General features: G+C 34.8%; 2 protein-coding genes across 3 annotated transcripts; one reads left to right on the top strand and one right to left on the bottom strand.

Moving 5' to 3' along the window:
- Window positions 1-109: 109 nt before the first annotated feature.
- LOC108331648 (protein EXECUTER 2, chloroplastic) lies at window positions 110-9673 on the bottom strand. 2 transcript variants are annotated; one of them, XM_017566490.2, is made up of 11 exons: window positions 9217-9669; window positions 8534-8650; window positions 8354-8419; window positions 7323-7429; window positions 7167-7248; window positions 5979-6668; window positions 4489-4615; window positions 4225-4394; window positions 4060-4134; window positions 737-829; window positions 110-624 (listed from the first exon to the last, which is right to left on the bottom strand). In XM_017566490.2, exons 1-11 carry the CDS (start codon window positions 9499-9501, stop codon window positions 523-525), a joined length of 1914 nt encoding a protein of 637 aa, XP_017421979.1. In that variant the 5' UTR covers window positions 9502-9669; the 3' UTR covers window positions 110-522. The 2 variants fall into 2 exon arrangements, with proteins under 2 accessions (XP_017421979.1, XP_052733127.1); XM_052877167.1 differs by lacking the exons at window positions 4060-4134; window positions 4225-4394; window positions 4489-4615 and having other exon boundaries at window positions 9217-9673.
- Window positions 9674-21239: 11566 nt separating this feature from the next.
- On the top strand, window positions 21240-22533 carry LOC128196319 (uncharacterized). Its single transcript, XM_052876810.1, has 7 exons — window positions 21240-21254; window positions 21335-21555; window positions 21638-21799; window positions 21877-21981; window positions 22050-22125; window positions 22217-22312; window positions 22396-22533. Coding segments are annotated over exons 2-7 (537 nt in total). The 5' UTR covers window positions 21240-21254; window positions 21335-21553; the 3' UTR covers window positions 22492-22533.
- Window positions 22534-25912: the final 3379 nt, after the last annotated feature.

Raw genomic sequence — 25912 nt, 5'->3', positions numbered from 1 at the left:
TTTTGCTGCCAATACCTTCACCATAATTCTTCTTGATAAGGGTGGCATAAAGTTTATTAATTATTATTTCCTTTCTTTCTAGAGGAAATGGTGTAACAAAATCTGTGGATAAATTGCCAAAGGGAAGAAATTCAAGTATTATTTGCTCACTTTCATACAAGCAGACTATGTCGGACTTCCACAAACGAGAAATCCAAACCAGAAAGGAGGCACACACAGACATATTCCACATTATGCACGTAAAAGATCCCTTACGGTACTTCCAGAGTTCCTAGCATACTACTATATTAGTCGGCAAAATTTATATACACAATATGACAGATAGTAAAGAGATTGGTAAAAGGATTAACAAAAAATGAACTCAGAAGGGCTAGGAAAAACAAAACAAGTGCCTGCCTGTAGGGTATAACTACCACTGGAAAAAAGTGTAACATAAAATCTCGTGCAAGTGTCAGAATCTTTCATGTTCCACCCCGCATCAGATGACATATTATAAAGGAGTAGCGTAGCATCAACCATGGCTTACTCGGGTAGTTTCAACCGGTGGAATAACACTAGAAAACTTTGTTCAGGTACTACATAAAGGAAGCCGAGGTCTGCACCTTTCATGTAAGGTCCCATGCCCTAAATATGATAATAGCAGATCAAGAAAATGTCAACAGAAATTCTACCAAATTTTTCTATTAACTAATATTATTGATTATGAGAAAAATGTAACTCCTCTGACTAAACTTACCTTGCCATTAAGTTGGAGCAGTTCCCCTTCGACCCATTTTGGATTTCGAAAACCATAGTCAGCTATTCTCCCCTGGCCTTTATAACTAGCAACCTGTTTGGAAATAAGTGCAGTATTTAAGATTATTTGTATGTTTCAAGAACATATCACAAACTGATCAAATGAGCAAAACAGAAAAAAAGGAAAACCCAAGCAAAGGATGAATAAAAACTATAAGTACCTCAAAAACCATAAGTACATATAAAAAGCATTAGAAAGCAAACTCAAGGAAATTGAAGCAATTTTTTTAATTCTTTTGGAAGTACACTAGATGTCACCTTTTCATGGTGTAGAGATAGATATGAGTGGCCTTTGCCTCTCCTAGCGAAGGCCATTTGTTAGGAATCTAGGTAAGAATCCTAACTTTCTAATTCACTCGCACACCTCAGTAAAACTCACAACAAGAAATGGTAACGAATTGAACTGTATTCACATCAAAGAATCAAGAATACAACTAGGAAAATCTAGGAGCTTAGCCTCCTTCACCAGGTCTGAACCGGTCTACAAACTCAAAGGTAAAAACTGTCCATTTGTAACTACAAAAGAGGTCCTTTTTATAGACCTTTTCCCGCCCCCTTAACTGCTCAATAGTTAAGTACTCATCTTTATTTCTCTACTATCTTTCTCCTTTCATAAACCCTCCAGGTCCTAACATTACTCCCCCCTTAAAGATCATCCTTGTCCTCAAGGTTGAACTCTGGAAAATGCTTTGGCATTGTTATCTTGTCTTCCCAAGTTGCACTATTCTCTCCTCCTGCTTGCCATTCAACTAGAACTTGCTCCCGCCTGTCCTCCCCTTGTTGTTGGATCCTTCTATCCAATACCTTGGTTGGCCAGCAAGATGGCCCCTCCCTCCGCAAATCCGCTGGCCGAAACAGCCGATAGCTCCATTCGTTGTGGCTCCGCTTCGACCTCCTCCTCTTCATCTTCCGCTAATAACACTACCCGTAAACTCTTCTCAGGGCATTGGTGCCCAGGGCTAAAGGCCCCCCCACATCTAAAACACCTCCCTTCTTCCCTTCGTTGCAGAAATTCTGGGTAGGGAAGGTTTCGCGAGTTCCTTCCTCTACTTTCACTTCCCACGGGACTTCCTCCTCTCGCTGAACTACTCCCTGCCGCGCTGTCTTGTCTCACTGATCTGACACTCTCAGTTGCAACATTTCTCCCTGGGTTACTCCTCGCCGGTTCGGTTCTCACTACAACCACTCCTCCTCCCGTCGTTCGACCCCACGATTGGAAATTCTTGGACGCTGTCCACCCACTCAGACCTAACCCGCGTAGCGCCTCTTCAACCTCCCGCGCGATTTTCAATGCCGCCATCAGATTTCGCGGATCGTGTGGCCGTATTTGGCATCGCAGTTCCTCTCTTAGGCCCGCCAGAAAATATCCCAATAGCTGGTCGTTCGAAAACGCCTTCGTCTGTCCGACCAGCGCTTCGAAATCCCGCACATATTCCTCCACGGTGCCCGTTTGACTTATCGCCGCCATCCTCTCAAAAATCCCCCCTCGATTACGACTCTCAAACCTGATCAACAAAGCCTCCTTGAGCCCCTCCCACGAGCGGTCGCTCGCTTTCTCTTTCCAGAACTTAAACCAGTAGCCGGCGCTTCCTTCCATGCTAAGATATGCCAGTTCGACCTTCTCTGCCTCTGCTACTTTCTGAATTTCAAAGAACTTTTCTGCTCGATTAATCCAATTCAGAGGGTCCGGTCCTTCAAAGGTGGGTAACTCTACCTTTCGTCGCCAATTGAGTTGCCCCTCCGCTCGTTCCCCATCTCTCTCTCTCTCCACCTCGTCCCTCCATTGGCCATTGACTGACCCCTGACTCCCGTCGGAGTTCTCTTCCATCTGTTTGGTTCGCGCACCCATGATCCTCATCAATTCTTGGATATCTTTGCGCATCGCAATCGAATCTTGACGATTCGCCGCTGATTCCGCCTTCAAACCGTCCACGGTCATTTCAATATGCTCCAACCGTCCTTCCAACCCGTTCATTCTTCCTTCAATTCGGTTCTCCAATGCATGCAACTTTCCCTCCATCTTGTTCTTCCTCCGTTTGGGATCCGGCAGGTCGGACCACTTTGTTAGGAATCTAGGTAAGAATCCTAACTTTCTAATTCACTCGCACACCTCAGTAAAACTCACAACAAGAAATGGTAACGAATTGAACTGCATTCACATCAAAGAATCAAGAATACAACTAGGAAAATCTAGGAGCTTAACCTCCTTCACCAGGTCTGAACCGGTCTACAAACTCAAAGGTAAAAATTGTCCATTTGTAACTACAAAAGAGGTCCTTTTTATAGACCTTTTCCCGCCCCCTTAACTGCTCAACAATTAAGTACTCATCTTTATTTCTCTACTATCTTTCTCCTTTCATAAACCCTCCAGGTCCTAACACCATTATTCAGAAATTTTATACATAGATTAACTAATTTATACAATATACATATAAATGCTCAAATTTTAAAAGAAATAGTCAAAATTCATGATATATTCATAATTAACAAAACAAAATCATAGATCCAACACAATATATTACCAGATAACAATGCAAGTCAAGGAAACAGACAAGATTCAAAGCACATTCAATAAAATAAAAAGTGAAGGTGAATGTCGCATTTGTTTGAGTACTCTATCTATTTCTATCCAATACAATAAAAGTACTGCAGAAAACAGAGTATAGGAGATTGTGGGTGGGCATTGACGTGTTTGTTTGTCCTAGTTGGAGTGAAGGATATTTTCAGCAGCACGATGGAGTTGGCTTGATAATCATGCTTCAACTAGTTAGAACAAAATGGAACCTTGTTTGCAGCAACCCATTGCTATTGAGGACAAGGTGAATAATGCTTAAAGGGAGAATTGCTACATATTCCCCATTAGTAACTAATGTTAGTCTGAGAAATACAAAGGGGTATGTTGAGGTTGTGCAACTGATTAGTTCCATTGAAGGCAAGTTTAAGTTAGTACACCAGTAGCTGTATATAATATGAAGAAGGATTGAGAGGGATGCCATCTTGCTAATTCCGATAGAATTTAAGACTTTTCATATTGGGAGGTGTACACCCTCGAAGTTCTAGGAATTAAACACTGGATTGAGGGGAGATATCCATAATCTTTCTAATAAGATTCCAGGTTTCTGTCACAGATGGTTTGAGGTTACAATGTAAAAGATTGTTGGGGAAAAGGTCTGCATGATGGGCTAAAGTTAATTTCGAAATTAAGTATCATTCAACATGGATGAGCACCCGTCACCCAAGACATCCATTAAAATAGTGCATTACCACTCCTAAATCATCAGGATACATCCCACGATTGGTGTTGCGATTGCCTCTGCCAATTTTTGCACGGAATGTCACCTACACCAAAAAAAAGAAGTCCTTCCTTGTCATGCTCACATAAAGTTGATAGAAGTTCACAATATGATCAAGAATTAAAAATGTATAAACCTGGCCAGCAGGAACATTAAGATCCCCAGTTAACTTCACAGCCTCTACATACTCAAAGAATCCAACATCTGAAGTATTATTTTCACTGTCCCCTTCATTCCAATGTCCAAATTTTCGCCTCAAATGAACTACTTCCATGCCATAAGGGCCAAATGCGCCAACATAGAGTCCTGCATTTTGACAAGCACAAACAGTTCTTACTTCTGCTTTACCTAAATTCTATACAAAAAAATATCATTCGCACAAAAGGATAAGTAACCTCACCATCAAAAGGATCAGAATCCCCTCTTGAACAGGTAATCCGGTTAAAATATGTATCCCCAGATAATCTAGTTCTTTTATGAGCTTGACTCATAGCAACTCTGACAATATCACGCATGCTTTTGGAGATCTAGATAAAGCATCAGTCAGTTCTTTGACAAGTAAACCATGGTATATCAAGTGATAGTTAATAAACTTTCAATGGCTCACACTAGTTTAAGATCCATTTTCATGGGAACTGACATCACCATTATCTCACTGTTATACCGTTATCATTCTCACTTATACTAAGGCTGGCTAGATCAATAATCAACAGTGATATTAATGTAGATTGTGACCATGTGCTTATCCAATTAATATATTTGATGCAATTGTAAATAACAGAAATCAATTACTGTTATTAAGTGAGTAGAAATTTTGTCAGATAGTTTGTCAAAGCTAGAAGAAGTGCAACAGAAAAGTCAGTAACGGTGAATGTCCACCACAAATCAGAGTAGCAAGCCAAATGTGGACTCAATTGAAGATTGGCTATCATGCTGGAAATATGAGACGAAGCAAAAGAGGTGACGTGACTGATTGGAGTTGCACTTATTTTGTTTAAAGGAACTTGGAAGCGAAATAGTCACAAAATGAGTCATGGAAGATAGCATCGCTTTGATCCCATGTTAAAAGAAAGAAAAGAAAAATAGATGAAGATGCTGAAAGCTATGTACAAACTACTAAACAAAAGGGTTGGTGATGGTGAACAACCACAATTTAGAATAGCAAACAAATTAGGACATTATGAAATATTGACAGTCATGCTGGAAATAAGAGACAAAACGGAAGAGGTGACTAGTTGAAGTTTCACTTCCTTTTTAAGGAACTTAGCAGCAGAATATTAACAAAATAGGTGATGAAAATGGTATTGCTCCGATGCCATGTTGAAAGAAAGAAAAATGGACAGAAATGGTATCACTCAATACCACGTTGAAAGAAAGAAAAGTGGAAAAGATGTTGAAAGTTGTATATGGACTACACAACAAAAGAATAGGTGATGGTGAACAATAACCACGAATCTTTATATATTTCTTGTATTTCTAACAGTATTATAATAGACAAAAAGGCTGGAAAGGGTGAATTAGTTTGGTAAGAAGTGTGACAAGTTAAAAACAGGAGAAGAAGGATGACAGATCCAATGTAAAGGATTGGGCTATGTCGGAGGGGAAATTATGTATAAGTTTTCCATCTTCAAGCTTAGGCTTGGGGATTGGAGCTTCCTCCATTGGTAGGAGTATAGGCTATTTCTTATTTTGTAGTTCTGTGTCATTTCATCAATATCATACAGTCTCCCATTTTCCATATAGAAATTGTCCTGATTTTATCACCAATGAAAACCTTAGCATTACAGTGATAATCATAACAGGTGTTCCTTAATTCCTACTGAATGAGTTAACAGAACTCCAAAGAAATGCATGATTTTTGTTTAAAATGCTTAAATATCCCAGTCTCACCTTGGAAGACACTTTGTCGGAACTCCAAAATGCATTAGCAACATCAGGAGGCATAAGCTCCGAGACTCCTTGAGCTGCCAAAGCGGCCACTTTGATATTGGGAGCTTTATCTTCTTTGATACCATAGTCTATATTTTTGCCAGCAAAATTGAAGACAAAAGAATCTTTTTCCATATTTTTTATTACTGCTGGAAGACGTACAAAATCATCCTTGAGAGGAGTATCCTCATTGTTGTGTACAACCCCACCAATAAAAAGCTTCATTTCCAAATCCTTTTCTTCTTCTATGGCATCTCCATCTCTGTCTAGAGTGACCCCATCAGGTTCATCGAGATTATCAACTTCATCTTCATGATTCTCACCAGTGCCAGTTTTATTACTATCATCCTCCATCAATTGCTGAATAGAATCATTGTTCTCTGCTGCTTCCTCTTCAACATTAACATTCATAACTTTGACTTTTAGTCCTGGAATTTTTTCTTTAAGAAAATTTATCACACTTTTAATTCCCTCTTCAGTTACTGCCTCGATGTTATTGTTTTTCTCATCATTTCTTTCAACCTTCTCTTCATCTTCCTGCACCTCAACTGATGAAGATACATTATCCACCTCAGGTTTGGATGGGCCTTTAGTAGATAGAGATAGAGGGTTTCTCTTTGACTTTCCTTTGGCTTGTCGCAAATACACTACCTGTTACGTTTTGCCAAAATCCCATCATAAGCAATAGCATACTACTTAACCAAACTACTCAGAACTAGGTAGATAATGAGGAAAAAGACTCAGTAAAGACAAACAAACTGAATCATACACTTAAGCAAAACCACAAAAATGATGTTCCTATTCTATAATTCATTTTACATTCAGTTTGCTTATTAAATATTTGCATTAGTACCCCCAAAATAAGTCTTCTAGTGATAAATATGGAGGTCATTAATAATGAAACAATAAAAACTATCCATTAAAAATGATGTTCCTATTCTATAATTCATTTTACGTTCAGTTTGCTTATTAAATGTTTGCATTAGTACCCCCAAAATTAAGCCTTTTACTGATAAATATGTGGCTCATAAATAATGAAACAATAAAAACTATCCATGAATCAACATGTGAACTGAGACTTTGTTTTTCTCAAGCAGATTGATAAGACAAATAAACAAGGATCATTTAGATAGAAATTTTGAATATTACCTGCATATGATACGTATCATCAGCATTTTTTACCACATAAATTTCAAAAATTGGAGTTCCACTAGATGCTGTCATCAATTGTCTGTATTAAGTAGAAATAAGCAGCGCTCCCCAATAAAAAACTACAGGGTAAAATATAATGTAGAACATTCATACCTTGGACTGTAACTCTTGCCAATGAACCTACCCATGCCAGGACTTATATGTATAATTCTACCAAAGGGGTCATCAGTGGTTTTTGAGTAACCCACCCACCAGCCCACCTGCACACAAAGGTAACAATGGTCATCAAATAAGGGAGTTGTGATTCACAAAACCTTGTTGAGACCATCAATCAGTAACAATACTCACAAATCACAACTACTATTTTGTTTTCTAGATGGGTTGTCTTTATCTTCTCAGACAACTGCACTGCATAAGTTTATTAAAACTAACTTGAAACTAATCTGGCACACCATCTATTTTTAATTTTCATAATGTTGAGTTTCTTTCCTATTACAATATTTAACCCTTATAAACCCTTGTTGTTGTTAAAGTGTATTGAATGGTTGATGACAGTTACCAAACATCTTCCAAACATACCACTTATTTTTGTTTACATCTTCAAGACGACAAACCTTAAATCCTCATAACTCCCAATTTCTTTTCCAAAACATTCTTCTACATTATTAGACTCACCCTTTCCAGATCATGAGTTATTGGTGATGGTAACTTAAACATGGCATGTGATTATCTAATTAACTCAATGTGAGAAATAAATATTGTAAATCGTTGCTCTAAGTAGTGGATATTTTATTTGTCTTCTACAAAAGATGAAAACTAGTTTGCGGACAATGTTGAACTGATCCATAATGTTGAAGTTTTGTTAAGAGGGTGAAGCTACATCTTCTAGGAAATACTAAGATAGTGTTTTTGAGCTAACTAATTTTCACTTCTCATCTACACAAAAGTAAATTCCTCATTCAATAGCTCTATTTTCCAGGCCTTTGTTCTAAAGAAGAAACTACTTTTCTTTTCAAGAGCTTATCTAAAAACATACTTGGCTCAACTTCTCCCTTTTAAGTAGGAAAAGGCTGAGTCAAACACAAACTAAATAAAGTCAAGCTCCAAATACAATAATAAAACATTGTAAAAGGTTACACTTTCAAACAATGGCTAGCACAAAGTTGAGCAAACAAGAAAGATACCAGTCCACTTCCAGTGCATTTACACAATCTTGAAGCATCATGATATCGTTCATCATCTATAGCACTCTGCACCATAACACAACCACCAGTTAACATCGAGTACCGACCACACCATATGTACAAAAATTTTAAAAAGAAAAAAAAAAGTCAACTAATTCAGACAAATTCTGCTGCTCTTACCTTCAACTGATCCATAATTTTAGCAACAGTGTCCTTGGACGTTGCTTCCAAAAGAGCCCTCTTCAACTTAATGGCCTCTTCAAAGTCCTCCTTCTCTACAGCATCATCAAGTTGAAACTACACAAACACACACAAAAAAAAAAGTAGCGTAACCATCACCTATTCATTAAAATCAGCTTTAGACTAAGGGTTAGTTTTCGTAAATTTATTCGTGAACACTTTTAAGAGAAGAAAAAGGTGAAATGAATTTCTTCCCAAAATAAAGCCAGCATATGCATATGGTAAAAGTCTAATTTTGGAGAAGTAAATATGAGAGAACAATTACAAATCAGTTTACAAACTAATTTTAGTTCACGGAAGAAGTTCATTTCATTTTTCCTTTATCTTTGTTTTCTTTTAAAGACTCTTAAATTAAATGAGAAAGCTGATAAATCAACTCAACGCCAACATAACCTTCATGTTTTAGCCTCTACTTCTACACTTTTAAACGATAATATGGTTTCTATGAAATTAAAACGAGTAGTTTCTAACTGCATATAAATTGTACAGGCACAGAATCCAAAAGATGAATCAAACCACTAACTGATTATGCATACGAAAATTTCAACTTATGCAAGAAGTTTCATATTGAGAATGAAGACGAAAATTCGGTAAAAGAATAAATATATTACTTATCGATGTACCTTAAGGACAGAGGCAAAGTTCTCGGCCTGTTCGATTTCTGAGAAATAGCGGCACCATCGGTTCCAATCCCAATTGACGTAGGTATCGCCGGAATTGAGGGAGCAGCGGCAACAGTGAGTGGTGTTGTAGCGGTTCCTCCTGGCGGAGATGGAGAGATTGGGCTGGGGAGAGTGGAGGAGGCCGAAAAAAGAAGAGAGTGGTTTTGAGGCGCGAGAATGGAAGCAAGAGGGGGTTGTGGTGGCGGTGGAGATGGAGATGGCCGGAGACAGACCCGCCACCACCATGTTTGGTTGTTTGAGAAAGAAGAAGGGCGGAGTTGGAAGAAAGTGGATACGGTACGACACTAGTTGCTGCGGCGATTAGCGAGTGGATTGAGATAAGTCTTTGGTTTTGTTTTTATAGAGAATGGAGATTCATTTGCCACACTGAACTTTTTAAAATTATTATCATCTTGTTTGTGCAGAGTTAGAAAACAATGAGAGGCAAATTGGCCAATTTTATACCATTCTGCATCTATCAATCTATTTTATCACGGGTGAAATCTGAAAATGAAGCCTTTTTTTTTTAAATCACATTATTTATCAAAATAATTACTTCTCATATTATTTTTGTCGAATGTTTTATTAATAATATATGTCCGTGTATTAAGAGGCATGTCTTTTTCTAATTATTTTTTTAATTAAATAATTTTACTTTTTAATAAATAAAGAATTGAATCATTTTTATCTCTAAAAAAATAACTATAAGGCTCTTTTGCTTAATATGATGGTTAGATTTAAGTTCAATATATTTCATGATTAATCTTAATCATTTTTATATAATTAAATATAAAACATAATTTGTTATATATCATTATATTTATGATTAGACATATGGAAATGTTGATTAATATATATTGTATGTAATAGATACTAAGTGTTGTTTTGATCAACTTTTGCCTGAAACCAAAGTGAGAATATTTAGTGAAATGAGTATTTGAATAAATGATAATTATATTTTATTTTACAGATGCAAGGCTGAAACATTTCATAACATATCAAACCTTAATTAAAAAAAATTATGTTTGGAAGGATTTAATATTTTAAGAAGATCTTGCAACACTTTATTTATATCAAAGAATTTTTTTTAGGAATGTATTTCATACAAATTGTTTCTTTAGAAAAGGCAAGTTGGTGTTGCAAAGTATGACAAGTCTTACACTTGCTCAAAAGTAGAAAGAATTTATATCTTTTATATTTCTTAGTTTCACTAGTACATTTAAAGGAAATGGCACCGGTTAAATTCGCTTATAGGCACCGATTTCTGAACCGAGGCATATTCAGACGAGGTAAAAAGTGATAAACTTTATGCTTCGGTTCTGGAACGAGACAAAAAATGGTACGATTCGGCCTCGGTTATCAGAATCGAGATTGTTCTTCTCCTTCTACTGCCTCGGTTGGAGGCTAAACCGAGGCAGTAAGGTCTTTTTTTTTATTTTTATTTTTTGTTATGCATTATCAGTAGGGTCCTTTTGAACAAGGAGAGAACTCGATTAAGCAAAACCCTCACCCCTTTTGTTGATCTGAACACATTAGCTTGCTTTGAAAATGATGGCAAATTAACACAGGAATTTAATTTTGGTGCCTCGAGCAAATTAACACAGGAAAATTAACAGGAAAATTAACACAGGCAACATCAGATCTGACCCTAATTTTACCCCAATCTCAGATTCAAAGAAGCAAGTAAAACAAAATCTCAGATTCGAAAAACCCTAATCTGACCCTAATTTTACCCCAATCTGACCCTAATCTCAGATTCGCACCACCACCATCAACATCAGAAAAACCCTAATCTGACCACCACCACCACCACTATCACCGCCGCCACCATTGACGCACCACCACCGCTTGCTCTTCCCTCTAGAGGCGACGCACTCGTAGGAGATTTTGGAGACCGAGAGAGCGACGGAGCGAGCCAGCGAGAGAGTGACGGAGCGAGACCGAGGGGAGAGAGGCGAGAGCGACAGAGCGAGGGGAGGCGAGACCGAGGGTAGGGAGGCGACAGCGAGGGAGGCGAGACCGAGGGGAGGGAGGCGAGACCGAGGGAGGCGAGGGGAGGCGACAGCGAGGGAGGCGATACCGAGGGAGGCGAGACCGAGGGGAAGGAGGCGAGAGTGAGGGGAGGGAGGCGAGAGTGAGGGGAGGGAGGCGAGAGCGAGGGAGGCGAGAGTGAAGCGAGGGAGGCGAGAGTGAGGGGAGGGAGGCGCGAGAGCGAGGGAGGCGAGAGTGAGGGTAGGTTTTCGTTCAATTTGGGGAAAATATTTGGGGAAATAAGAGGGTTATATGCCTCGGTCCTTCTGGCCCGAGGTAGTAGAGGCTGATACGCCTCGGTCCTTCCTACCAACCGATGCAGTATACCCCTTTTTGGCACCGGTTTCTCTTAACCGCATCAGAAACCGTGTCAGAAACTACTAATTAGGCCCCGGTTGCTTTCACAATCGAAGTAGTAACCCTTTTTGGCACCGGTCAAGTCTGAACCGAGGCCTATAAGGTCTCGTTAATTACAAAACTGCCACCGTGTCTGAATAGACAGCGGTTTGGTGTAAACCGAGGTCTATTGTGCGAGTTTAAAAGCACATTTTGTACTAGTGTTTGTAAAGTTTTATCATGCTCTAAAGGTTTTATCAAACGAGTCACATACATTCTTATGCTACGTCAAAGAACATTCAATGTGTTTTTAGGAAAATAATAGTAGAAAATGACCTTTATAACAACTATAAAAAATATGCAATGACTTTATTCCTTCATGCTCTTCATATAAAGGATCTTGTTAAAGAAGGAAATAGTCTAATAAACTTGAGAGAAGGGTGATATGTTGTTCTTTATTTATCTATATAAACAATTATGTGTAAAGTTTGAAGATACACCAAAATAAATATACTTCCTAGTGTAGTGTGGACGTAAGTGTACAATACTTAAGTATTTGTACGTTGAACCACGTTAATACTCAAGTATTTGTACGTTGAACCATATTAAATTCTTGTCATTTATTTCTTTCTTGTTTTATTTTCTTATTCCTAACAACTGGTATTAAGAGCCAATTTATGAATATACTATGTGGTTGCAGCTTTGTCTGATAAAGGAAAAAGGCACTGGAAAAATGTTTGGTTTTCTTTTTTCTTGGAAATCTCAATTTAGAGAAGTCGTGGGAGCTTTCTTCTAAAGCAGCAACAATAATGGCATTGGAAAAAGAGGAGGTGAAGATTGAGAAATTTGATGGTAGTGACTTTGGGGTTTGAAAGATGCAGATAGAGGACTACCTGTTTTAGAAGTTGTATCTAACCTTAAGAGGGCAGAAGTCAGACGACATGGAGCAGTCAGATTCGGAGTTGTTAGATCAACAAACACTTGGTGTGATCCAGTTGGTATTAGCCAAGAATGTTGTGTTCAACATCATGAACGAGAAGACAACTGCAAATTTGATGCAGGCATTGTCAAATATGTATGAGAAGCCATCTGCACCAATAAAGTGTATTTGATTCGCAGACTTGTCAACCTAAAAATGTGAAAGGTAACTCGTTTACTCATCATATTAGTGAATTCAATACAATTATTGCAATGTTAACATTAGTGCAGATAACTTTTGATGATGAAATAAAAGCATTAGTTTTGTTATCGTCTCCTCTGCAAAGTTGGGGTGCAATTGTTACCACAGTTAATAATTTTGTGACTTGATTTTAAGTAAAGATGTTCATAGGAGAAATTTGGTGGAATCTTCCAGTTCTAATTATGGTTTAGCATTGAGTGTTAAAAATAGAGGAAGAAATATCCAGAAAGGTCGTAAACATGGTCGAGACAGATCAAAGTCTATAGGAATCACACAAAAAAAAGTACATAATGATATCTCCCGTTGGAATTATCAGAAAAAGAGTCACTTTACAAATCAATGTTGGGTTTCAAGGAAGAATAACAACAAAAAGAAGCAAGATGATATTTAATAGAAAATTCAACAATTGATGAAATTGCAGATACACTATTATGTAGTTTAGATAGTTTCGTTGACTCATGGATTATGGATTCAAGTGTGTCATTTCATACTACACCTTCTTTAAAACTATTATATAACTATGTTTCTGAAAAATTTGGGAAGATTTACCTTGCAAATGGAAAATCTCTTAATATTGTGGGAAGATGTGATATTAACATTAGAACCTCTAATGGAAACGTGTGGACTATGAATGATGTCAAACATATTCCTTCCTTAAAGAGAAACATGATAAAAACTTAATATTTATAGGACAATTGAATGATGAGGGGCAATATTACACCACTTTTGAAGGACACTGGAAGGTAATGAAAGAAAATTTTGTTGTTACTCGTGGAAAGAAGAAAGGATCTCTTTACATGATTATAGATGATGATATGATATCAATTGCAGAAGTTGGCAACAGTTTCTCTTTGTGGCATCAAAGGTTTGGGTATATAAGTGAGAAAGGAATGAAACACATGATCTCAAAAGGTAAAATACCTAACTTAAAGCATGTTGACATTGAGCCTCTTAAACATTGTATCTTTGGAAAGCATAAAAAAGTTAGTTTCTCTAAAACAGGTAAGACGTCTAAAGTTGAAAGACTAGTATTGGTGCATATAGATGTTTGAGAGCCAGCTCTAGTGAAATCTCTTGGCAGTTTACAATACTAGGTAACCTTCATTCAAGATTCTACAAGAAAGGTATGGGTATACTTCCTTAAGAATAAATCTGATGTCTTTTTCTGTGTTTAAAAGGTGGAAAAAGGAGGTTGAGACTCAAGCATTATTTAAAAGTTAAATATTAGAAGTCTGATAATGGTAGAGAATATGAAAATAGTGAATTCAAGAAGTTTTGTTCAGGGAATATGATCAAAATGATCAAGACAGTTCCAATAGTAGAAATGTTACTTTTAATGAAACATGTTATATAAATAATGGACTGTAGAATCAATAAATGCATAACCAAAGCAAGTATCATTAGAAGAAATTTCAAAAAGTGATATAGTCAACAGGAGGCAAAATATAAAGGTAGAGCTTGAGTCAGAACCTGAACACATAGTAGAGTCAAACATTCCTATAGTTATGATTAGAAGATCTAGCAGAACAATTGCACCACAAAGGTATTCTTCTTCGTTACACTACTTGTTGTTAACTAATGCTGGTGAGCCAGAGCATTTTTCTAAGGCTATGTAGGGAGATGAATATGTTAAGTGGGAGCTAGCAATGAAAGAGGAGATCAAGTATCTTCAGAATAATAAAACATGGTTTTTAACCAAGCTATCAGAAGGAAACAAGGTTTTACAAAACAGGTAGGTTTATAAGTTAAAAGAAGAACCAAAAATATAAGGCTAGACTTGTAGTAAAAGGGTTCCAACAGAAACGGGTATTAACTTCACAAAAAATTTATCTCTTATTGTCAAGATGACTACCATCAAAGTTATCTTAAGTATAGTAGCCACAAAAAATCTTCATCTCGAGTAGTTAGATGTCAAAATTGCATTCTTGCACAGAGATCTTTATGGCACATCCAAAAGGTTTTGATGCACAAGGCCAAGAGAATCTTGTATGGAAGCTTCATAAAAGCTTGTATGGATTGAAACAAGCACCAAGACAATGTAAAAAAAGTTTAATGAGTTTATGAGAAACTTGGGATTTCACATATGTGAAAAAGATCATTGTTGTTACATGAAGAAATGTGTTGCTAGTTACATCATTCTTGATTTATATGTTGATGACATGTTGATCACATGAGCTAATATGATAGAAATTAACAGGTTGAAAAAACAATTGTCATAAAATTTTGAAATAAAGGATCTTGGTCCAGCCAAACAAATTCTTAGTATGTAAATCTCCAAGGATAGATCTGAAGGTATTTCGAACTGATCTCAAGAGAATATATAGAAAAATTGCTTAGCAGATTCAATGTTGGAAATGCTAAAACTAGTAATACACCTTTGGGAACTCACTTAAAATTTTCAAAAGGGCAATCTTCTTAGACAAATGAAGAAGAAAGTTACATGTCTAAAGTTCCATATGCATCTGCAGTAAGGAGCTTGATGTATGTTATGCTTTGCACTAGAGCTAACATAGCACATGTAGTGGAAGTTATGAGTAGATTTTTATCAAATTATAGAAAGGATCATTGGAAATCTGTGAAGTGGATATTAAGATATTTGAAGGGCACTTCAAAAATGCATTTGTCTTTTATTAGAAGTAATCTCACTTTACAAAAGATCTAAATGGTAGAAAAAGCACAACAGGTTACATTTTTACATTGGATGGTATAATTATCAGTTAGAAGTCTAAACTTAAAGGAAGAGTCTACCTCTCAACCACTGAAGCTGAGTATGTAGCTATCTCAGAAGTAGGAAAGGGAATGATATGGTTGAAGAACTTTCTAAAAGTATTAGGGAAAGAAAAAGATGACCCTTCATTGTTCAGTGATAATCAAAGGTCTATATATCTTGCTAAAAATCCAATTCTTCATTCTAAATGCAAGCATATTGAAATAAAGTATCATTTTATCAGAAACTTGATAAATGATAGAGACTTGCCTTTGTCAAAGATTTCAAGGGCATATAATCTAGTTTATAGGTTGACCAAGAATGTCAAAAGAAACAAGTTGAGGCTTTGTATTGCCTCAATCGACCTTCAACAATAAATGATGAAAGCAACTACACTAGGTGATGATGGATATCAAGCTCTAAGTGGAAGAATTGTTAGTATTGCGGAGCTTAATTTAGTCTCACATCGCTTAGTATTGTGAGATGTTGTTCTCTATTTAGTTATATAATCAACCCTTTGTAAAACTTGAAAGATACACCAAAATAAATATATTTCCTGGCGTAGTGTGGACGTAGGTGTACAATACTCAGACATTTGTATGTTGAATCACGTTAAATTCTTATGTCATTTATTTCTTTCTCTTTTCTTTTATTGTCTTGGTCCTAAAAATTGTGGCAAGAATCAAGAGTCTCAATACAACAACGTGCACAAGATTAAAGCATTCAGGTCTTATAGTCATGAGAAAGAACATTGTTGTGTTCCTTTAATAAACTAGTAGATATTAAGCAAACATCAAAAGACTCAACCCCTCTAGTGAACAAACCTTGTGATCTTTTTATCATAGCCAAACAATGTCTTTGTTTTAGACAGAAGATATATGCTTTTAAAGTATACTCATATTAGTAAAAAATGATTTGTTGTTAAAGAATATTCATGTTATTTGGTAATGACTTGTTTCTCTTAAAGTATACTCATATTAACTAAAAGTAGTTTGCTGTTAAAGAATATTAATATTATTTGGCAGTGACTTATTGTCAAACAATGTTCATGTTAGTTAAGAGTGACTTGTTGTTAAACCATACTCATGTTAGCCAATAATAGTTAGTTGGCAAACAATTCTTGTGTTAATGAGGAGTAAATTATTGTGAAACAATACTCATTTAAATTAGTCACAAGTAGGGATGACAACGGGTCGGATCGGGCACGAATAGTGTGATACCCGAACCCGACCCGCAGGTAAAAACTGTACCCGTTACCCGTCCCGCTACCCGCTGGATACCCACTTAAAAAAAACCAGCGGATTTTTCCCTATCCGAGGGTACCCGTTGGATACCCGTTTTCTTGTCTGGTAGAATAATAACATACGAAAGAAATAATAAACAAATAATAATATATGAAAAAAAATTATGGGCTGGCCCATTTACTCTCTTTCAGAAACCACTAAGGTTTATTCTTCTCAAACAAAGGGAGCAACTTCCTTCTTTTTTTTCTCTTCTCTGTTCAAGTCAATCTCTATTGCCCATCAGAAGCTTCAAGCTTCTTTCTTCTCCCTCTCGCGAACAACCAAACCTTAGGGCGGGAATGCTCTACATCTCGAGCAGAGGCACAACCTCACGGCGGTGAGAATGGCGACAGTGTGGGAGGCACGGGTCAGGCATGATCTCGCCTTCGTTGGCAGCTTCGCAGGTTTTTTTGTTGCATCAGGAGACCTTCTTCTTCCCTTCTCTACGTCAGGTTCGCGCACTAGCCATAGCCTTAGAGGGTTTTGCACATGGAGATATCCTTCTCCATCTCTTTTCTAGCGGAATGGAGCGGCGAGGGTGCGATGATGGCGCGACGGTGGCGCGGCAAGGGCTTTTGCGTTTAGCGACGAGGGTTTCGTCTCCTCATGTGTCGTCTTGCCGTCACCACTTTTGCGTTTACCTTATTCTGATTTGAAAAAGAAACCCTAAAAGATCTTTATGCTGATTTGAAAAAAAAACCCTAAAAAGGGATTTGGGCTTGGCCCAATTTTACGGCAGATTAAACAGAAAAGAAAAAAATCAAATTAAAAATTAAAAAAAGTTAAAAAATAAAATTGTAATTTTAGTTTTTTAACGAGTAGTGGATACCCGTGAGTATGGATAATGTGATACTCGAACCCGACCCGTTAACAAGCGGTTATTAAAATATCTGTTACCCGCGGATACCTTTTACCCGCAGGTACTAAATACCCGTAGCGGATTTTATCCGTGGATATCTGCGGGTATGGTTTTTTTTGTCATCCCGAATCCCTAGTCACAAGTGACTAAGAGTTAAAAAAATAATCTTATATTTTTTCAACTATATTTAAGATAGTGAAATTTAACCAATGTACTAAGAATGAAACGTAAATTGTGCTAATGATCCAGCATAAAAACATATTGAATAATGTCTTTCTTTCCTTACTTTAATATATTATATGAACTAACTTAAGAAAGAAAAGTTTTTGAACTGAATGTGTGAAAGTCTTTTGTTAGTATTTTTGATGAATATAAATTTATAGTGTGAGTATACACTTTTATGATTATTTGAAAAGGATGTAAAATAAAGTTAAACATGCTTAACTTTTTTATTATTTACTTGTTTTTTTTTTTTCACAAGCTTAACATATATTATTTTAATATTGTACCGTATGAGTCGGACGACCTCAACATTCTCTCCTCACTAACAGGCCAGACGGCTTTGAAGACCAAAGAACGATCAGTGACCAATGGGAAGCATGATCAGGGCGGACAACCAAGGACGGACGGTGGACCTAAGACCATAATTAGGCTTTTCCTTGAAGATTAAGGTAAGTAAACAATTAAAGGTATTGGGCTGGGATTTGACCGCAATTAAGACTTCGTTAATCCCAAGCCCACGACAAAAACTATAAATACAAGTCAAAGATACACTTTGGGCGGTGAAACAAAGAAAGAAATCTGAGAAGACGATCAGACATAGTTGAGAAGAAATTGTGAAGATATCCAGAGTTACTCGACCTCTCCAACCGAAACAAATATTATTCTTTTAAAATAATATTGAATATTTGTGGGTAATTTAAATAGGTATATAATTGTTCAAATATTTATTAGGTAAATTTTAATTTAAGTTAAATAATATTTAATTTATGTAGATAAAGTTAATTTTAAATTGTTAAGCACAAAATAAAATTTAGTTTATTGTTTTCTAGGATATAGAGTTCGGTTTTATTAAATAACTGAAATCTATAATCAGAGAGTCATGATATATGTTTTTGTTATATTAGAATTTACGTCTATGCTTTATTAATAATTTAAAAAATATTACCGCGGTTTTAAAGTTTATGTTTTTTTATAATCGTAACATAGTATAGGTAGTTAAATGTGCGTTTCCCACTAGTGATATATATTATTTTAATATTATCATTATAAAATAATTTTTAAAATTTGTGAATAATTTAAATAATTATATAACTTTTGCAATTTTATCAATTAAATTATAAAAGTTAAACAATATTTAATTTATGCAGACAAAGTTAATTTTAAATTGTTAAACACCAAATACATTTTAGTTTAAATTAATTCATTTTATTTATTTAGCATGAATTTTTTTTTTTTAGAAAAATTACATTTGGTCAAAGAATGTTAGAACTAATAACTCGAGTTTTTTTTTTTTACAAAAGTTAACAATTAATAAAATAATTAAATATTGGATATGGTTTATGGTGATATATAAAAAATATATATATGAAATGTTATTTCATGATTGTTATATATGAATATGATATAAAAGTATATATTTTATTTAATATATAGAAATTCAAAAAGTATTAAATATAATTATATATTTTATTTAATAATGTAATAATAAGTATGATAAAAAATATTAATTTAAATATAATAAAATTACATAATATTAAACTATCTAATAAAATATATAATTTTATATGTGATATTATTTCTAAAAATTAAGATATTAAAAAAGATTATACGAAAAACATTAATTGTTTTAAAAAAATTCTTTATAATGTAATTTACTATACCATTTTGTCAATGATTTTGAAAAAGAAAAAAAATAGTTTATTTTAAATGTCATCTTACCATATATTAGTGCAACATTAATTATTATTTCTATTATATATTTTCTTTCTGCAGCATATTTCTATTAATCGTAACTAAATGAAAATGAAAAATTAAAATCAACATTTAAAAATATGAATAGATATGAGAATCAAATATTTTTGTTTGAAGCATTTAAATCCGAAATTTGGTCATGTACAGGATTGAGAATTATAATTTGTTTATATTTTGTTTATATTGATAAGTTAGTTAATAGCATTTGAATTATAATTTGTTTATATTGATAATTTTGTACTAATACAACTTTATTATGTTTTTTTCAGATGACATTTGACATTCCAAATGTCCCAACACTTAGAAATAAGTGTTTGTCAACTGTTGCAGAAAATTTCAGAAACTTTAAAAGCAAGTTGACATCAAGGTACATCTTTGGACACCTTAAACATAAAACTCCATGTAATGCATATAAGTCCATCGATGAGGAGACTTGGCGGGTTTTTAAAGAGAGTCGGATGTCAGAGGAATGGCAGGTTAGTGTAGTTCATATTATTCAATTCCTCATTAACAAATATATATCATATGAACTCATTAATTAATGTGTATGTGACAGGCAATTAGAAGCAAAGCACAAGGAACAAGTGCTAAGAACAAAAACCCCCACCTATTATCTCGTGGTGGGTATAGGAAGCTTGAGGAGAAAATCCTCAAGCAAAAGGCAGATGCTATACCACCATCTCAGAGTGGTAGCCCTCCTCAGCCTCCTTCTCCACCGTCTAGACATGAGAAATGGAAGTTGGCCCGTATGCGACCATCGGGCACCTACTCTTCCGACACTGCACGAGAGATTTCTGAAAAAATTGTAAGTTATCACTGTTCCTAAAATAATGAATATTGTCATTATACATACTACATTAAACTATTTAAAGAATAATGGTGTTTTGTAATGTTACAGGACGCCTTGGTTGAGCAGAGCTCCCAAGGCCAATTCACTCCAGAGGGTCGCCAGGATATTCTTGCTGCTGCAATTGGACGACCTGAGCACCCTGGACGTGTACGTGCTGCAGGTCCTGGAGTAGGCATTACGGATTATTTTGGGAGCTCTTCTCGTCAGCCTTCATATTCGTACAGCGATACACAAAGGATGACAGAAGAGATCACAAAAAAGGTCCGACAAGACCTTATGCAGGAGATCAGGGCCGAGGTGAGGGCTGAATTCCAGATGCTCTACCAGGAGCAGTTTCAGAGCATGCGCCCGATGCAGTCTCCTATAGAGGAACATGTGGTCCCTCCCCCTCCCACAGGTAAACTTAATAAACATTTATGTGCAATTATTTCTATCTCTTGTATAATCTAACATTTACTCTGACAGGGAGAAGCGGCAAAGGAAGTTGTTCCGCATCAGCCATCCCAGAGGATGACATGGACGATGGTAGTCCATGTCTGCTATACATTTTAGAAGAAGATGAGATGGTGCTGGTAGCTCGTGGAACAGAGTTTAGGTCAGCGACTGTATGTCATGGTATGCAACTATTAGAGGATGAGGTGAAGGTATCCGTGGATGAAATGATCATGCCAGATGCCTCGGTTCCACTGTCCACGGAAGAGATTTTCACTGTGGAACAAGCATATAAGTCGTTTATCACTTGGCCTAAATTTTTGGCTAAACCAGTTTCTGACCCCTCGGTATGAAATTCTTCTTTACACTTCTCAATTTTAAAGGTTTTTGATGTCAAAACTTATCTTATCTTTTCATGTAACAACAGACGCAGGAACAACAGAAGATTCCTCTATCTGAGGATGACCCTCTTTCTTCATTGCATCTACTTGCTGACATCCTTGATGATAAGCCTTTGGAGGTTCAGTATGATGCTAATGTATTTGGGCATGGCTCTGAGGTCCCAATATACCTTAATAGCCAAGATGTCCGTGAGCTTGCGTCGGGAACACAAGAGTTGAATATTTCAATTATTCAACTATGGACGATGTAAGTCTATGACCAATTATTTATATATAAAATTGATTTATATATCAAGTATCCTTATATCAAAGTTAATTTTTGATTTCAGGTATATGTCTGGGGTCACTAATAAGTTGGGGCGTTCTGATGATTATGGATTCATTGATCCCCAAGACATTCATGAATCAAATGATTTTGATCATATCAACACGAGAATGATAAGCAGTTTTCGAAGGGGCAAGAAAATATACTTTTTGCCTTATATATCCGGGTAAGTGAACTTTGTTAACATAATAATGTTCCATATGTGATTTTAATATTTAATAGTTACGTTATTATGAATTTCAGGCGCCATTGGCAACTTCTTGTTATGTCTGTGCAAGACAACTATGCTTTGTGGTTCTGCTCATTGCACAGGCCTCCTCCCACACAACTCAGACAAGCAATTGATTGGTAAGAACCTCAATGTTTGGACTTTCTTTGTTATATAACTGAATGCTAAAACATTTTTTTATATACAGTTCTATTCCAGCAAGTATGATGATGGACGGGAGATCAATTGTTAAGAGTAGAAAGATTGCTTGGATTTCTCTCAAGGTTTGACATATGCTAAAGTCATACTTTGTTATAATTGTTTTATAACAAATGTTATTCACTAACTATTATCAACTGTGATGATATATTGTAGTGTAACAGACAAAATGGGTCATATGAGTGTGGATACTATGTAATGTATTGGATGACCCATATTGTTCGTTCTCACATCACAAGAAGCTGGGAAACGGTAATATTTAACTTTAACAAATTTTGATTTTTTAACAAATGTTGAATTCATATACACTAATTAAAATGAATTGTCTTTTGCAGAGATTCAAGACTACTACACCAGTTCCTGAGAAGTCACTACTATTCATTAGGAACGCTGCTGCGAAGTATATAGTTAGATTATACAATAGCTCTTAGATTTAGATTTAAACAATGCATTTGATTAGATAGAATTTTCTTACACTCTCTACTTTATTTGATATTGAAATACATTTGAACATGTGTTTGTTCTGTTGAAATTGAATTTCTGTAAATGTTTTTATATGCAGGTCTGTTTTTGTGGTAGTGGATATCACAAAAACAGACCTGCTATTTTAAAAAACTGCAGGGGAATATGGTTCTAACCACAACCGCGGCATATAAGGGGAATATGCCGCGGTTCTAACCACAACCGCGGCATATAGTGCTTTTTTTTTTTTTTAAAAAACGAGACATATGGCCGCGGTTTTGACGCCAACCGCGGCATACTCGTCGGCCTATATGCCGCGGTTCAACCGCGGCATATAGTGCATTTTTAATTTTTTTTTTTAATTTTTTTTTTTTTAAAAAAATGAATTTATGCCGCGGTTGTCTAGGGAACCGCGGCATATTCCTCAGACTATATACCGCGGTTAGAACCGCGGCATAAAGTGTCTGACTTACTATCGCGGCTGAATATGCCGCGGTTCATGAACCGCGACGTATAGTGAAAATCAACCGCGGTAAAAGCCCCTCGCTGCACTAGTGATAAACTATTTGAATATGCAAGAAAATGGAAAAAAGAAATATAAACAAAAAAAATAAAGTGAAATTGTTATTTTATTATGACTTAAGTAAATGTTGGTTACAAGATATATGTATATCAGGAACCATATACACATAAGTGCATATTAAATGAAAGTTTAATGTGACATACATCAGGAAGGCTTACAAGTTTATCTTGATTAAATTTTAGGTTTGCTGCTTCAGCCCTAAGACAATTACAAATATCTCTTATACCTTGACCACTGGCCATGGCTCTTTTGAATGCATCTGATGCTGAATTACAGCAGTCAGAAGATGGATTAGGTGTTTCATTCACCAAATACCGTCCACAATAGTTCAGTAATAAGTTTTCTTCTCCATTGCATGTTGCAGCCATTTGAGAATAACTCAATCTTGTTACTGCCAAACCATAAGCCATTACAAACATCATTACTGCTAATACTTTCTTCTCTCCCATCTTCTCTTCAATTTTCTTTTCAATTTTATTCTCATTTCTACCATACCATTGCTTTTATATATACACTTTTACTATTTATTTCTATAAATACTATTAAATAACATTATTACAAAATAGCAAGTTATTATTATATATTTAATTCCTTGGGATACACAAACGTTTACTTTGACTAAAGTATCAATTAGGTTAACATTAAACTCCATCAGTCATTTCCCTTGCCTGTTTCTATTAAACAATATTATTGTATTGTTTGAAGTTAATTTTTCAATACCTCAATTCAAATATCAATTCTGTTAAATATTCATTAAAATGTTAAATGAACCAGCACTACTTATTTAGTCAATTATTTTTTTATATTAATTTATTCAATTATTTTCTATACCTTAATTCAAATATCAATAGGCAAATAGTCATTCAAATACTAAATGAAGCAGCTACTAATTTAGTAAATTTTTTAATTCAATATTGATTTAGTTAAACGATTTTAAAAGGTAATACTTTATTTAAATTTTGATAAAAATAGTAATTAAAATATACGTTAACATTTAATTTTTTCCATCACAAACTTTTATTTAAATATGCTATAAAAATGTTTACTATGGATTAAGTTTCGTAATTTAAAATATTTTCCGTTGGAAAATTTTAAATATATGCTAACATAGCAATTCCAACGAATTATTTATTTAAATATTAATCTAATTAAATAATTATTTAAGTTTATTTAAACAGTAAAGAATCTAGATTCAGAAATAAATTTGTTGATGGTCTCTACTAAGGTTAATAAAGTTCAAAAGAGACCTAGAACAAGAAAAAAATTTCATGCTGACGAAAAAAAAAGAAAGATAAATTATGATAAAAATATATTTGAATTAACATCGAGGACGTTGATACTTATACACTGAGTTTTGTTTATATCAATTTAAATTTTGTTTATATTTATTTTTATTTATTAAATATAACATTTTATTATTAAAAGAATGAGTAAATGGAAAATAAGAAAAAAATTGAATATCAAAATATATTTTTCGTAATATTAAGTCTATATAAATAATAAGATGTTAAGAAAGATGGTACCAAAACTTGAAAAGAGTGAAAGCAAAGAAGCATAAATAATTAAGAGTAAAGATGACTTAGAAGAAGGTTTTTTCTTTGGTGATGTTTGCTGGATCATACGATATAATGATTAATGGTGTTTCACAAGAGGATTCAAACGATACAGAGACAGATGATATATGGATTGATAGTGTTTCAAAAGAGAGTTCAGATGATACAAAGGCAAATGGTTCTAATAGTAGAATATTTTTGTATAAATCTTTTGCCTAACTACTCTCTTGTGAAATGTGTGATCAATTTTAGTGTCAAGACAAAGGATTTCAGTAAGCTTGGCTCTAATTAGACACTATTCATACAAACCACTAGATGATGCAAGACGTATCCTTTAAATATAGAAAGCAATGCTATACAAAAACTATTAGTTAACAAAATTTATGTAAGATGTTACAGGTTAGATTAATCACTCACAAAAGAAAGAATTGTATTGTGAAATTTAAACTGAATTTACGATGCCAAATTTGATTATTGTCGCTGGTGCAATCAAATAGAAGCCACCAGTTAGTGCAATGGTTATTTGAATATGCAGAAAGGGACAAAAGTAAAAAATTGATAAAAAGACTTAGATAAAATATGAAAAAAAAAGCAGGTTGATTCTCTAAGTTTCTCGTAGTTGGATTTTTCATTTACTATTATATGAATATTGTTCATTAATTTATAAACAAAGATTTTCAAGTTAATTCAAACAAACATCAAGTAATTTGACAAGACTCTCAATATTCCAAAGTTTATATTAAAACTCTTTTTAAACCTCACACATTTCAAGGTATACATGTAAAATCATATTTCCTTTTTTTAACTCTATAATTAAACAAACAAGTATGCAAAAGAATTAATCAAGATAGTATTAATTAATTAGTTTATCTTCTCACTAGTTCCAATGTATAAGAGTGAAATGTTATTAACACTTTACTCATTTCAACAATTATAATGACATCATTATTAGTATTATTAGTAGATATGTAAATTTGGCCCTCATTATATGGTTTAATCCTTACCCACATGGGTTGAAGTTAGAAAAACCCACAGAACAAAAAAGGTCTCCATAAAAAAAGTCTACAGAGCCGAAATATCTACAAAAATCATGTGAATCAAAACTAACCTATGAACCTTTTTTTTCGAAAAATGTTTATTTTGAATACAAGAAAAAATTAATTAACTCCTGATTATTTACAAATTTAAGTGCTTTTAATTTGTCAAATAACTATATACAAACATTTTAATAAGACTAAATAGACTTTGTAAGAG

The sequence above is a fragment of the Vigna angularis genome, chromosome 4 (assembly GCF_016808095.1).
Source record: "Vigna angularis cultivar LongXiaoDou No.4 chromosome 4, ASM1680809v1, whole genome shotgun sequence".
Classification (NCBI taxonomy): Eukaryota; Viridiplantae; Streptophyta; class Magnoliopsida; order Fabales; family Fabaceae; genus Vigna; species Vigna angularis.
The sequence above is the reverse complement of the archived record's forward strand: the minus strand, read 5'-3'. Positions and strand labels throughout refer to the sequence as shown.